At 39.6% G+C, this 16,090-nt stretch overlaps 1 protein-coding gene across 1 annotated transcript in view; it reads left to right on the top strand.

Annotated features, from left to right (window-relative positions):
* Positions 1-8,092: 8,092 nt before the first annotated feature.
* CLCN1 (chloride voltage-gated channel 1) overlaps positions 8,093-16,090 on the top strand; it is a 79,413-nt gene continuing 71,415 nt past the window's right edge. The window contains exon 1 of the mRNA XM_060762664.2: positions 8,093-8,426. Coding sequence (XP_060618647.2) covers positions 8,238-8,426 — 189 coding nt within the window. The 5' untranslated portion in view covers positions 8,093-8,237. The remainder of the gene's footprint in view (positions 8,427-16,090) is intronic.

Below are 16,090 nucleotides of genomic sequence, written 5' to 3'. Positions count from 1 at the left end.
TCCTCATCAGAATGCAGTTTCCCACTTCTTATGCTGTCACAGTCTTGGCAAAATGCACCCCTTGGTTCCCCATGTAGAAAAATAGGTGTTTTGTGGTAACAGCTTGTTGGCAGATGTGTTTTCCTTCTGCGCACACAATTCCTGCATGCAAAATGATCTGGCAATCTCATTCTCACTTCCTTTCTTCTTCCTACTAATTGCTATTCTGTCTGTGTGGTTACAGGCAGGCAAGGCATAAGCTGTTTGTAAACCATCACTGTAGGAAAAATGTGCCCCTCATTCTCCTCACATCTAGCTGCTGATTGGTTTCCGGGCACAATTCAAAGTGCTGGTTTTAACCTTTAAAGCCCTGAACAGTTCTGGCCCAGATTACTTGTCCGAACGTACCTCCTGCTATGAACCATCACAAAGCTTAAGATCGTCAGGAGAGGCCCTGCTCTCGATCCCAGCACTCTCGCAAACGCGGTTGGTGGGGATGAGAGACAGTGCCTTTTCGGCAGTGGTCCCCCGTCTATGGAACTCCCTCCCTAAGGACATCAGGTTAGCCACCTCCCTCCTGTCCTTTAGAAGACAACTGAAGACCTGGCTCTGTGGCCAGGCGTTTGATTAGATGAAAGTGACAATAGGAAAGGAATTTGGGTTTGTGACATTGGATTTCCTGGCTTGATTCTTGATTCTTGGTTTTACTGGCATTTTAATATCATTGGTAAATGAATTTATTGACTGATGTGTATGATGTTTTAAGATGTTTTTACTGTTTTACTATTTTATTGTATTCGTATGATGTATACGTTGTAAGCATTGTTGATGCTTTTGTGAGGCCGCTCTGAGTCCCCCTTGTGAGGAGAAGGGCAGGATAGAAGTGTACGAAATAAATAAATAAATAAATAAATAGGTAGATCACCAAGTCAATCCCTTCTTCGTGGCTGCTAAAGACAGGTGCAATCCAAACAAACCAGGGGCAGTTGAAGCATATTCAATTCTTGCTGCTGTTGTCATGTAGAGAAAGATTCTTTTTTGATGTTTTGGTATCTGCTTATCTAATAATCCCAATAAAAATATTCTGGTTTCAATGTTATTTTATTTTTTTATTATGAATTTTTATCCAGAAATCTTTAATCTTTGGGCAGGTCCACCACATGTAGTAAAAGGTTCCTTTCTTCTGTTTACGTTTCCAACATAAATCACAAGTTTTTTCTGACATTATGTACCATCTATACATCATTTTGTAAAACTTTTCGTATACAGTATAACATCTTTTAAATTGTAATAGTTTCTTCCAGAGTTGTTTTCATTCTTTTGGGTTTATTGCCCATTGAATCATGGGCTCTTTTGCTTGTTCGTCAATTATATAATCTTTCAAAATAAATTGATAGATTTTCTCAAATTGTTTGTTTTTTGTCTGCAATAATAAATTCCATTGATTCTTCAGTTCTTTACCCCCCCCTTTTTTTATCTAATCGCCATCTCTGCTTTAGTTGTTTTTTCAAATGAATTTTGTAAAATTCTTTATTCTAAACTTTAAAAAAGTGATTCTTTAGACACAACTGGTAATTTTCGGACTAAACAACACTTTATGTAGTATGTTCATTTTGATTGTTGATATTCTGCCCAATAATGACGACTCTAGTTTGTGCCATCTCTGGAAGTCTATTTGTAGCTCTTTCCAAATTTTTTCATAATTGTTTTTAAATAAGTACAAGTTGTTGTTTGTCAAATAAATTCCTAAGTATTTTATTTTCTTTGCTGTATCTATTTTTATCTTTTGTGACAGAGTTCCTTGATTCTTCTTGCTCATGTTATATGTCATAATGTTTGTCTTCTCTCTGTTTATAGATAAGCCTGTGGCTTTCCCAAATTCCTTAATTATTTCTAGAACCTTTAGTATATCATTTGAAGGATTATGAGTCCATAAAGCTATATCATCGGCAAACAGTTTCATTTTGTAAATTTCTTCTTTTATTTCTAGGCCTTTTGTTGTCACTAGTTCTAATTTGTCTTGTCAAGACTATTGCTGCTAAGAGTAGAGATAAAAGAGGGCAACCTTGCCTTATGCCTTTTTGGATTTTTATTTTTCTTGTAAGATCTTCATTTATTTTATTTTTGTAGTTTGTTTTGAATAAATTGCCTTAATACAATTTCTAGATTGTTCACTACATTCTTTTGTCAATAACAATTCATCTATAAAAGTCCAAGAGATGTTGTCAAATGCTGTTTTGTCATCTAAAATCATTATCGCTCCATGTTGTTCTTTGTGCTCTTATAGATATTCTTTAGGACTGCTCTTAAATTGTTTTTCATTTGCCTACCTGGCAAAAATCCTATTTGGTCTTCATGAATCCAGCATTGCAGTATTTTCTTAAGTCTTTCTGTCAATATACTTGAATAAATTTTGTAATCCACATTTAGTAATGAAATGGGTCTGTAATTTTGAACCAGAGTGCTGTCTCTTTCAGCTTTTGGAATTAATGTTATTGTTGTTTCATTCCACATTTCTGTTTTTTGTTTTGTTTTTTTTGTTTTGTTAGGATACTGAGTTCATGAACTTATATAGGTATAGAGCTAATTCCTCTTCAAATGTTTTGTAAAATGTTGCTGTGTACCTGTCTGGTCCTGGGGATTTATTATCTCCAGTCTTTTAATTACCTTACTCTTCCTCCTCTGGACATGTTCCAGGTTTTCAATACCCTTCTTGAACTGTTGTGCCTAGAACTGGATACAGTATTCTTATGCAACTGGATGAAGTTCCAGGCCTCTCCAAGATTTCACTTGCTATTGAAAAATGACACTCACTGCCGCTTTAAATTAAGTTTTATTGCTGTGAATGATGCAGCAGATGGTATATAGCAGAGAAGCATTCCCACTGATGGGGCCTTGGATCCTCTCTCAGCCCATCGTAATATATAACATAGGAGAAGTTATATAGTGTAGAAGTAAATGAAGAAAATCAAACAAATATAATATTTGTTTTATTATAACAAATATAATACTATCATGTAATACAGTATAATACTACCAATAATAATATGATGTTATAATTATATATTTTATATTACATGTAATATGACTAATAATATTACAGTATAATGGTATAGTACAATACAGTAATATACAATACTGATATTGTGCTATGCTAATAATATAATTAATATAATATAATATAATATAATATAATATAATATATGTATATAATATCTTGTAAGCTGCTCTGAGTCCCCTTCAGGGTGGGAAGGGCAGCATATAAATGTCATAAATAAATAAATAAACATCTCTCTTCACCCTGCATAGCTATACCGGCACGTTGTAACTGTACCAGCATGTTGTAACTGTACTGGTATTGAATTGTTGCCTATTGTTAACCGCTCCGAGTCGCCCTTGGGCTGAGAGGGGCGGTATTTAAATGTAGTAAATAAAATAAATAAATAAATAAGAGCTACACAATAACAAAGACACATTGACAACTGTCCATTCTCAAGCTTCATTCTCAAGCTTTGTTGTTATTGTGTCCCTTGAAGTTATTTCCTAGTCATATGGCACCTTAAAACAAACCTATCACAGAGACTTCATGTCAAGATTTGTTTGGTGGGGATTTGCCCTTGTCTTCCTCTACTGCTGAGAGAGTTTGACTTGCCTAAAATAGGTCTGCATGATCAAGTAGGGATTTGAAAACTGATTTCTGGAGTCATAATCCAATATTCAAACCACCACACCATGGTGGCTAATGCCTTTGCTGAGGCACAAACCACCACACAAATGCACAAACTTTTCTGAGGACCTCATCAGATCCTAGGATGCTTCCACCCTGTTTTGGGGATGGAGCTCCACGCCAGCCTTCACACGATGCCATGTGACTTCTGGCAGAGGCCCCACCCTCAATCAATGTGGACGCTTCTCTCCCAACACGGGAGCAAGCACAGGTCCTCAATGGAAGGGTGACACTTTCTATGTGTGACGGGGAAAGCATTGCCACGAGGGAGCAGTGCACAGGGTAATATTCTCCTCGCTGCCCCCTCTGTCCAGCAGTGAAGCCAGGGAAAGTGGAACACTTTGTTTGGTCTTTGCAATGAGATTGTAAGTCCCCAACTGATTTTTTTTTTTGTCGTGTCTGGAGCAACCGCTCCTGTTGTGAGAGAATTGGCCGTCTGCAAGGACGTTGCCCAGGGGACGCCTGGATGATTTTTGATGTTTTATCATCCTTGTGGGAGGCTTCTCTCATGTCCCTGCATGAGGAGCTGGAGCTAATAGAGGGAGCTCATCCGCCTCTCCCCGGATTTGAACCTGAGACCTGTCGGTCTTCAGTTCTGCCTGCTTTAACCCACTGTGCCACCGGGAGCCCCCTAACTGAATGACTTCTATCTATATGCTGTGAGTTGCTTTGTGTGCTGGCTTTATCTTTGAATATGTTTTTAATAAGTTTTTATTGATTTTTATTTTGAATTTTTAATACCATTGGTATTTAATTCTGTTTTAATATCTGTATGTTTGTAGATTTTAAATCATATTAAATTGCTATTAATGTAAGCCGCTTTGAGTCTCCCTTGTGGAGAGAAAAAGCAGGGTATAAATAAACATCATCATCGTCATCATCATCATCAAAAAATATAATGATGATGATCTTACTATAAAAGACTCCTAAACTCATTGGGACACATTGTAAATCATTTGAGAAGAGTCTCCTATTTTTTTTTGTTTACAGAAATGTTGTTCCATCATTGTAAAACTAATCAAATGCAGGAAGAGCACAGAAGAATGAGGAAGGCAACATAGAACAGGAAAAGAATGGTCACAATGCTCAAGAGGAGAAGAACGTGCATTTGTTCATTACCTCTGCTGCAACTTTGTAAGAGTGAGCTGGCCATGAGGAATAGGGAGCTGTGCCAAAGGTTGTTCAAAGGCAGAGTAAATTGTGCAGGTGTTTGGAAGGCATTTCCGGCATAAAGGACAGTGAGGCCACTTTGAGAGAGCAGTAAACTTTGGGAGAGCAAAGGAGAGTGGAGCTGGAAAAGCAAAAGACTCTTTTGGGGGATACAGGAGGATATAAGACAGCATTTCTCAACCTGGGGATTGGAACCCCTGGAGTGGTCATCAGAGGGGTATCAGAGGGGTCACCAAAGACCATCAGAAAGCACAGTATTTTCTGTTGGTCATGGGGTTCTTTGTGTGAAGTCTGGGCCAATTCTATCATTGGTGGGGTTCAGAATGCTTTTTGATTGTAGGTGAACTATCAAGCCCAGCAATTGCAACTCCCAAATGTCAAGGTCTGTTTCCCCCAAACTCCACCAGTGTTCACATTTGAGCTTATTGAGTATTTGTGCCATTGTTTGAGTCCACAGTGCTCTCTGGATATAGGTGAACTCCAAAACTCAAGGTCAACCCTTCCAGTATTTTCTGTTGATGAGAGTTCTGTGTGCCAAGTTTGGTTCAATATACTCAGACAGCATAGATATCTATATAACAGAGTACATAGGAAATTACATGTTATTGTTAATTATTGGATCATCAACTATGTTGTTATGTAATAAATTGTTTTATATATACAACATTCAAATACAATTCTTATCTCTATTACAAGTAAATGTCTGTATTTACATAAATTTAAGGTGGAACACATCAATCTCCTCTTAGTAAAGGCAATTCAGAGGCCTAATGTATTGACAGGATCTGTCTGATGGTTCAAAAAATCAATCTTAAGTTTCTTGGAGGACCATTTGTTACATACGAAGTTGTAGTAGTATCAAAGAAGGGTTCTAAGAGGTCACAGAGGTTATTACAAGGTATCTCGAGTAGTATTTCCTTGTTTCAGCGTTTGTTGTGGGTACTCCATTCTTCTCTGTTCCTTCCAGTATTACAACTTTGTATGTAACAAACGGTCCACCAAGAAATTTAGGATTATTTTTTTTGAACCATCAGACAGATCCTGTCAATACATTGAACCTCTGAATTGCCTTTACTGAAAAGTTTAGTTCAATCCCATTGTTGGTGGAGTTCGGAATGCTCTTTGATTATAAGTTAACTATAAATCCCAGAACTACAACTCCCAAATGACAAAATCAATATCCCCCCAACCCCCCCCCCCCCCCCAATATTCAAATTTGGGCATGTCGGGTATTTGTGCCAAATAACAGTAGCAAAATTACAGTTATGGAAGTAGCAACAAACATAATGTTATGGTTGGGGGTCACTGTATTAAAAGTCATGGCATTAGGAAGGCTGAGAAACACTGATAGAAGAAGTAGAAGTAGAAGTAGAAGTAGAAGTAGAAGTAGAAGTAGTAGTAGTAGTAGAAGAAGAAGAAGAAGAAGAAGAAGAAGTTTATTTTTCTACCTCGCCTCCATCTCCCCAAGGGACTCGGAGCTTACATGGGGCCAAGCCCAAGGCAAAATACAATTAAAAACAAAACAATAACAAATTAAAACAGCACAAACAGCATAAAACAGCATAACAATAATAAACAGGCATCAAAAGCAACAGCAGACTAATTTTGAAGCGGGGGGGGGGGGGGGGGAGGACCACTATGTGAACTGGTTAAAGGATGAGTTGGTTCAATAGTGGATAGAAATTTATAATAGCATAGGAAATAGCATGGAAACAGAGCAATTAAACAGGATCAATTCAGCTTAACTTATATATATATAGTAATGTAATATAGGAATTCAAAATCAAGTCATGATTCAGGTCACGATACAAGTCATTTGTCATAGGAGTCATCAGTTGAATGCACAACAAAACATCCACATCTTTAATTCCTTATGGAATGTGGGTAGGGAGGGTGTCAGCCTAATCTCCCAAGGAAGGGAGTTCCAGAGATGGGGGCCACCACTGAGAATGCCCTCTCTCTCTCATCCCCATCAACAGCGCCTGAGACGGGGGTGGGAGCAAGAGAAGAGCATCCCTGGAGGATGTTAAGGACCATGTGGGCTCATAGGGGAGGATGCGATCACAAAGATAGGCAGGTCCTGAACCGTTTTGAGCTTTATAGTTAATAACCTGCACCTTGAATTGGGACTGGAAACTTATTGGCAACCAGTGGAGCTGTTTAAACAGGGGGGTTAATTTCAAGATCATAATCACATAACAGGATATATTTCCTAACTATTTCTTGTTGAAGAAAAATCCTTGTTTTAATTGCCTAAATGGAGTGCATTCATTAGAAGATCAAGTTTCCGAAGCAACTCTAAATGGACTGCTAACATGGCAATAATACAAGCTTCATCAGCTACATTTAAAAGGAAGGCATCTCATACTCTCCAGATCTTGTGGGACAGGAGTGCCTATAGTCCCTCACAATTGGCTATGATGACTAATGCTACTAGGAATGTATTTATTTATTTATTTACCATATTTGTATACTGCCTTTTTCAGCCCAAAGGCAACTCAAGGCAGTTTACAGTTGGCAACAGTTCGATGCCCGGATACCATAAAATTCAGTTAAAAACATTTACCATATAATATAAAAATAAACCATACAAAATCAGTAAAAACATGTAAAACATATTTGAGTCCTGCATCTGGAGAATACCAAATTTCCTGTCCCTGTTCTAGATGGTAAAGATGTAAGAGAAGAGAATTAAAGGGAAATAAGTGAAAGAAAAAGTTTGTTTTGGATCTGGAAGTGAATGGTAAATGCAGGTGTAAACATTCAAAGGCAAGAATTCCAGACAGTAGACTGCTAAAGTTTTTCTGTTTGGTACACTGCACCTTTCTATGGACTTTGGTAGACAATCTCTTCACATCGTGCAGAACTGATGAACTAAATGATGAAATAAATCTGCTGCACAAAGCTATCATATGGTTCCCTTCACCTATAAATTAGAAGAGGAGACCTACTTATGTGAACAGAGAAGAGTATACATCTCTGGCTCATTCTTCTGGCTCTAGTGCCAGATTTTTTCTTTCTCTCCTCTTCGTTGTCTTCTCCCCATCCCCCGCTCCTTCAGGGTTTCCTCCTGTCACACACCTGATATTCAATCCTAGCCGAGTTAATGCCTCTTGCTCAGATCAGATGTGGCTTTGGGAGGGTCATGTGACAGAAGAAGGTTGCTATAAATATAGTTAAACCCTGCAATCACTCCTCCAGACGCCTTTGGGGGCATGAAGAAAAGAAAGTGAGAAAGCCATTAGGAATAAGGAAGGAGAGGGAGACAGAGAGGCCATGCCTTCTGCTGATCCGCAAGAGGGGTGCAGTACATGTCCTGTAGCAGCCTTGCCCCACTTCCACAAAAGTTGAGTGTCGTGCTATGGATCACTCAGAGCACAAGACGGATGACAATACAAAGGACACAACATTGTGGGGTGGTGCCCCCCAGTACGACTATGTCCACTATGAACATTGCACTACTTATGGGATCCCATCCGAGGCGGGCCACGAGACCGGGGGGACTGGGGACGACATGCACTACCAAGAGAAGGCCCTCAACCATATACAGGTAGGGTGGACAACTGGGTCGGGCAATGAGCTTGCATGTTAGGCTTTCCAGTCATGGTGTGTTTTGAGCCCTGTTGTAAGATTTTGGAGACAAATATGTGATTGTTACATAGGCTGGATCTACATTGCCATATAATCCAGTTTCATAATCCAGAGTATTGGTTTTGAACTGGATTATATGAATCTATACCGCCATGTAATCCAGTTCAAGGCAGATAATCTGGTTCAGAAACTGGATTGTATGGAAGTGTAGATGGGCCATAGTCAACCAGAAGTGAAAAGTGTGATGTGGGAAAAATATAATATACTCAATTAATATTTTAACGATTTTTACTACAGTGGCACCCACAGCAATCCAACTGAAGCCATAAAGATGATTTGGAAGAAATGGGTTACAGTGCAAGTCCGGGCTTTGGTTCATCCTTATGAGAGATAATACTTTTGATAAAGCCATTTAACAAAGGTTTCAGCCCCTGTTTAGTTTTAACCAGCAATGTAGTTGAAATAGCTAATGTGGCCAGCAGCCAGGATTTCGTTTCGGGGGGGGGGGGGGGGGGGGGCTGATTTTTTCAGGGGGGGGGGTTAGGTGGGGGGGGGAGCTGAGTCTGAGTGAAAGAGGGTCTAGCCTAGCAAACCTTTTGTATCATTACCCCAATACCCCCATGCATATGGGATATATTGAGCATGGTGATCAGATCATGATATGAATAAACATAACAGTTTAAATAATGCACCAGTAAGGCCTTTTCGCGAACCACCATGAGGATTTCAGGGGGGGGGGGGGGGCTGAAGCCCCTCAAGCACCCCCCCCCCCAGCTACATGCCTGTAATGTGATGGTTTCACAAGTCAACAGAAATTCAGTCATTAGTTCTGCTTCTCCCTACACTGTCACAGGCCAGATGAAAAGTAAAAGGAGGTTGATGGAATACCTGTTGGAGGGCTAAGTTTTGTGTAAATGGATGGTGTTCAGAAACCTTTTACTGTTGCCAAACTTTTCATGACCCCAACACTGAGCAAAGGGGACTGCATTTGGGCCCAGGACCCACAGTTTAAGAAACAGTGTTCTAGGGGAATGGATGGTTAGAGAGGAAAGGCTGTTTTATGATTCTGGCTGGTATGCATTTTGGATAGATTTTTTTTTCATGTCAGGAGCGACTTGAGAAACTGCAAGTCACTTCTGGTATGAGGACGTTGCTCAGGGGACACCCAGATGTTTTACCCTCCTGTGGGAGGCTTCTCCCGTGTCCCCACATGGGAAGCTGGAGCTGACAGATGGAAGCTCACCCAGTTCCCAGATTCAAATCATTGGGCAGCAGTCCTGCTGGCACAAGGGTTTAACCCATTGCGCCACCGGGAGTCTCCATTTTGGATAGATTATACTTTCACAGTTGGGACTGATACAGTGTGTGACTATACAAATTCATGAAATCAGTGCAGAGTATAAAAAAGGCATGTATAAAAATGATTTTAAATATTCTTACTAGTGAATTCAGAACACTTTAGATGTGTTTTTGTTGAGAGAATGAATGGGGCAGTTTTTGCACACATTTGAATTCTATTGAAAAGTTTTGATAATGGTCTTTTGTGTGCCAAATACCTCTGTTCCTTGTTGTTGTCTTTGTTGTGTGCCTTCAAGTTGACTTTGAAGTATATGTTGCATAAAGAAAACCCTATCACAGGGTTTTCTTGGAGGGAAATCATTGCCTTCCTCCAAGGCAGAGAGAGTGTGACTTGCCCAAGGTCATCCAGGCTCCTTCCACACAGCCGTATAAAATCCACATTGAACTGGATTATATGGCAGTGTGGACTCATAAAACCCAGTTCATAGCAGATATTGTGGATTATCTGCCTTGATATTTTGGGTTATATGGCTGTGTGGAAGATCCCTCAGAGAGAAGGGAAAAGGCTCTGCTTCAGTCCTGGGTTGCCCTATGCCACCCATAGGCAAACTTCAGCCCTTCTGTGACTTCTTTTCCTTTCTTGGATGAGAGATTAAGTGGGATGATGCCATAAAATGGAGTAGATATTTTGAGTTATATGGCTGTGTGGAAGGGCTCCTCAGTGGGTTTCCATGGCTGAGAAGGGATTTCAACCCAGGTCTCCAGAGTCCTAATCCACTTCTCAAACCACTTCATAAATCTGGCTCTGTTCCTTATTGAATGAAAAAGCATAGATCCACTGGGAAATAATGGCATAGGAAATTAGGAAATGAAGCAAAATTCCTGAGAACAATGAAAACCAGATGAAATCTAAACAAAATCTAAGGAAACACGTCAGCTGTGAATCTTGCGCTTATCGGAACAGAGAATGGTTGGCACTACATCATAGGATGAATGCAGTATGACACAACTTTCACTGCCATGGCTCAATACTATGGAACCATGGGAACTGTAATTTTACCTATTTCTTTTAGCCTTCTCTGTTGAAGGATGATGATGCTTCACCAAACTGCATCTCCTAGGATTCCATGGCATTGACCCATGGCAGTTAAAGTGAGATCAAACTGCATTAATTGTTCAATAAATATGTATCCAATGGGCCACTGCAGTTGTGAGTTTCCCTGCTATACTTAATGTTTTCTTTTTTCCCCTTTTCTTTTCTATGAGCCCATAGAAGGTGCATGTTCAAGGAACACTATGAATTTTGAAACAATAAACCAGAAGGAAAATGGCTCAGTGTTTGGAGGGGAAAGGACAAGCAGTGACATGAACCATTAGAAAATGGTGTAACTGCACTCGCCCAAAATGAATAACTCATCCATGTAACAAAATCGGGTCTGGTTTTAAATATTTACCATATTTTAAACATACACACACAGATCAATATCGAGCAGGTTACACAGGGATATATCTACCCTAGACAGTCTCGAATCTGGCATGTTTGTGCTGAATCTGTCCTGCTGGAACATCGCTTTATCCTCCATATCATCAAAGCTGGTCCTTGATGTTTGCTGATGTCAGAATGGGGCACTCCAAAGACCAGCAAGAAAAGGGGGTTGCTCTATCTCATTCTTAGGCCCCTTCTACACTGCCATATAAAATCCAGATTTGCATTGAACTGGACTATATGGCAGTGTAGCCTCATATAATCCAGTTGATAGGATAGAGTGTGGACTATCTGCAGTGTAGAAGAAACCTTACTGATAGTCTAGGCACCTAGTTCTGATATTAGCTGACGCGAGAAGCCATTAGGGCCAGGCACTTGCAGCGAGGAAGCAACAGCAGCAACTTGAGGGATGAGCCATCCACTTTCCCTGCACTAAAAGGGTGGTGGTGGGGGTGTCCATCTGTATTGGGAATTGGATCAAAATGGATCTTATTCTGGTGACCAGGTTGTCACAAAGCCTGATAAGTTTTTTAGAGTTTTCTACAAACTCTGGAGTATCCCCCGACTGCCTAAAGTGGGGAAAACATTGGGTTATGGCTACTTGCCACAAGTCTCTGTGCCTCATGGAGATGTCCATAGATGAATTTGAGACTAGTCCGTTTTTTTCTTGTTAGTATAGACAAGCTGTCAGTCTCTATTTTCTTAGTTTGACAGGTTTATATGCACAGTAAAACAAAAACGTATCATTTTGATACTTAAGGTGATTTATATATTCCTCATCTTCACAATAGAGACTGACTTTCCATTTTTTTAATTTAAAAAAGAAATAGTGCTAAAAGAATCCTTTTGAAAGTTCACACTGATTCTGTACATATGCGCTCTTACTCAACTGCAATCTCATAAAATTCAATCTACTCCATTTTATGGCATCATCCCATTTAATCTCTCATCCAAGAAAGGAAAAGAAGCCACAGCAGGGCTGAAGTTTGCCTGTGCCTTTCCTTCCTCTCTTAGGGCCCTTCCACACAGCCCTATATCCCAGAATATCAGGGCAGAGAATCCCACATTACCTGAGTGTGGACTCAGATAACCCGGTTCAAAGTAGATAATGTGGGATTTTCTGCCTTGATATTCTGGAATATAGAGCTGTGTGGAAGGGCCCTTATTTGTGTCACTGCTCTAATTCTCACACCTTATCAGCTCCTTTATTTTACATATTTTATTGTCCTGACATATAATTAGCTGTAATTAGCTGTAAGAAAACAATATTCTGTACCACAGTATATTTTGGAAGCTGCCAACTTTGATAGCAACCCACTCAAGGTTTTGACAATAAGGAAGAAAAGTGTATCTAAGGAAATTTCCTTTGCCGGAAGTAGTGACTCTCTTTGTCATCTTACTTACTGGAGCCCCCGATGGCACAATGGGTTAAACCCATGTGCTGGCAGGACAGCTGACCGAAAGGTTCTAATCCAGGGAGAGGGGTGAGCTCTCATCTGACAGTTCCTGCTTCCCATGCGGAGACATGAGAGAAGCCTCCCACTGGATGGTAAAACATCCGGACATCCCCTGGGCAATGTCCTTGCAGATGGCCATTTCTCCCACACCAGAAGCAACTTGCAGTTTCCTTAAGTTGCTCCTGACATGAAAAAACAAACAAACAAACAAACAAACCTACTGTAGAACAAACAGTGCAGGATACATTGTGGAATTAACACAGATTGACGCCACATTGACTGCCATGGCTCAGTGCTATGGAATCCTAAGAGTTATAATTTGGTGAGTCACCAGCACTCTTTGGCAAATAAGGCTAAAGACCTTGTAAAACCACAGCTACCATGATTTAATAGCCACTCTTCTTGAATGCCAGAATTTCACAACTTCTCTCATAGTTTTCTATCTGTTCCTCTCCCACAATTTCATGTCCACCTCTTTGCTCACATTCCACCCAAATGTGTGGTGTTCATATTGCATTTCAACTATGTTATTGTGAGGACAGCCACAAATTATGTGGAAATTGTATGTAAACAAGCTTTGAGGCAGATAATGACTTCTCCTCCTCCAAAAAGTAGATTTGGAAGTAGTGGTTTGTATTGCCTAAATGAATATTCTGCTGGCTAATTAGTTTTTATGTTGTAGATTGTCTTAAGAAGCTTTTCTTTAAATAGGCGCTAATAATAATAATAATAATAATAATATAAAATAATAATAATATACTTTATTTCTAGACTGCCCTCTCTCCCCAGAGGGACTCAGTGGAGTTTAATATAAAAAGGCAAACTTTCAATGCCATAAATAAATCACACACAATCAAAAGATGAGAAATAAACATTTACGTGCTTTTTACAATAAAAGAATTCAGATTAAAATAGTAAGAGATACAAATACTTAGGAGAACATAATTATGCCAATAAAACATAATTGCACAAAACATATACCTTAACAATTAAACAACCAAACTGCAAAAAGTGCCAAGCATCAGTTGTAATTCAAAGACAAACTGTAGCAGCCATAAAGTCCTCCTTCTCTGTGTATGCTAAGGTATATAGGTGTGTTTTCAGCAGTTTCTTAAAGGAGAGGAGGGGTGGGGGCCATTTCTATTTCTTTAAGAAGGGAGTTCCAGAGGCTGGGAGCGATCATGGAAAAGGCCCCTCTCTCATTCCCACCAGTCGTACTTGTGATGGAGGTGGGACCAAGATCAGGGCTTCCTCCGCTGACGAAAAAGTGCGAGGTGGTCTATACATGGAGATGCGGTTAGACAAATAGCCTGGAGCCAAACAATTTAGGACTTTATAGATAATGACCAGCATTTTGTATTTAACTCGGAAGTGGACCGGCAGCTAGTGGAGCGGCTGTAACATCAGAGTGGTTCTCTCCCTGTACGGAGCCCCAGTTAGTAATCTGACTGCCGATGTTTTTTGTTGAGTTTTTTGTTTTGTTTTAGATAAATATGTAATAAATAAAACAAATGAAACACTGTCACATTTCAGATTTAACATATTATATTATGAAAAATGAACACTAAGCACACAATTCAAGCATTCCCATGCTCAAATCAGCATGCAAAAATTCAGATTTGTTTGCTAACCAATGGGCTAAGCTTCTAGTACAGGGGTCCTCAAACTTTTTAAACAGAGGGCCAGATCACAGTCCCTCAAACTGTTGGAGGGCCGGATTATAATTTGAAAAAAAAATGAATGAATTCCTATGCACACTGCAGATATCTTATTTGTAGTGCAAAATACACTTCAAAACAATGCAATAATTATAATGAAGAACAATTTTAACAAATATAAACTTATTAGTATTTCAATGGGAAGTGTGGGCCTGCTTTTGGCTGATGAGATAGGATTGTTGTTATTGTTGTGTGCTTTCAAGTCGTTTCAGACTTAGATTGACCCTGAGTGAGGGCCGGGTAAATGACCTTGGAGGGCCGTATCCGGCCCCCGGGCCTTAGTTTGAGGACCCCTGTTCTAGTATCTAAATGGCTGGAGAAGTTTACTTATCTACTTTCTAAAAATTGCTTATGTCTAAGTCTTTCCCTGGTGTATGTGTGTGCATCCATGTGTCTGTGTCTGAAACTTTAGCTTTAATGTTCCCCTTCCAATGAAGATTGTTTCCCCTCTTTCACACTCACTTACATGTTCAAAAATTATTTGGACAAGTACTCGGTTTCTCTCACTGGCACCCAAAGTATGTGATTGAGTATGATTTCAATTAATAGAAAAGCAATTTGAATAATGGAAGGAAAGGAAATTAATGGAAGAGGAACTGATGATTTGGGGGGATCTGGACTGTGACGCAAATTAATTGAAGACTATCGAGTAATTGGACTAGGGAATTAATGCCATTCTTTCTGTGAAATTTAAATAAATTCTAACAATTATCTCTGAATTTCCATTTATTAATGCACATTCTTTTAATTCTCATGGAAAATTGTTTGGATGCCTTATTGCTCTAGTGGACAACTTATGGACATCCATGCGTCAATTCCTTTACGTACCTAGCAGAGCCCCGAAGCTGAGGATAATGGTAAGGAGCTTGAACTTTGCACAACGACAGCTATGTGTGCCACCTAAGACAAAAATAGACATTGGAAAACTTGGTCAGATCATTACGATCCACAGAAATGCAAACTTCAACCCCTACACTAGGGTTAATTCTGATCCCAGGGCTTTTCCAGAGCTTCTTTAATAAGCAATCTGAAGGACTAGTTCTTTATATATATGGGGGGGGGGGGATGTATATTTATCATGATTGCCATTTATTTTACTCAGTATTTCAGCTTCTTTTGCATTGGTGTTTACACCCTTCAAGATATTTGTGGGCTGTTATCATATTGCTTCTTAGTCATCGTTTAGCTAGCTCTTTTAATCTTTCTCCTCAGGTCAGGCTCTCCAGCTGCTCTTCAGGATCTCCTGCAATATTTCAGGCCCTTCATGGCACTGTGCCCACCTCATGGCAAAACAACACACTGCAAAAGCTACTGGCTAATAGTTTCTAGAGGGAGGTGTATGAAAAGAGACAGCTGGTCTGAATTTTCAGCACTGATCAGAAGTTGTATTTAGGCATAAGCTGTTCAGGTGATACTAAACACTTTATAATGGAATAGTCATAAGTGTATATTTGGGGTTGGGTGTAGAAATCGATACAGGACAAGCAAACCTAAATGCAGTTGGCCTAGAAATAGGCCTACAAGATAAGTCTAAAATAAATCTACCAGAATTACCATATATATTGATGCACTTGTTGACCTCATGTATAAGCCGAGGGCAGGTCTAGGGGGCACAAATTATGTTTTTTGATATGACCCATGGCAGGCCTGTAGCCAGGATTTT

This window comes from Anolis sagrei, chromosome 2, assembly GCF_037176765.1.
Source record: "Anolis sagrei isolate rAnoSag1 chromosome 2, rAnoSag1.mat, whole genome shotgun sequence".
NCBI classification, from domain to species: Eukaryota; Metazoa; Chordata; class Lepidosauria; order Squamata; family Dactyloidae; genus Anolis; species Anolis sagrei.
Note: the sequence above shows the minus strand (reverse complement) of the source record. Positions and strands in the feature narration are given on the sequence as shown.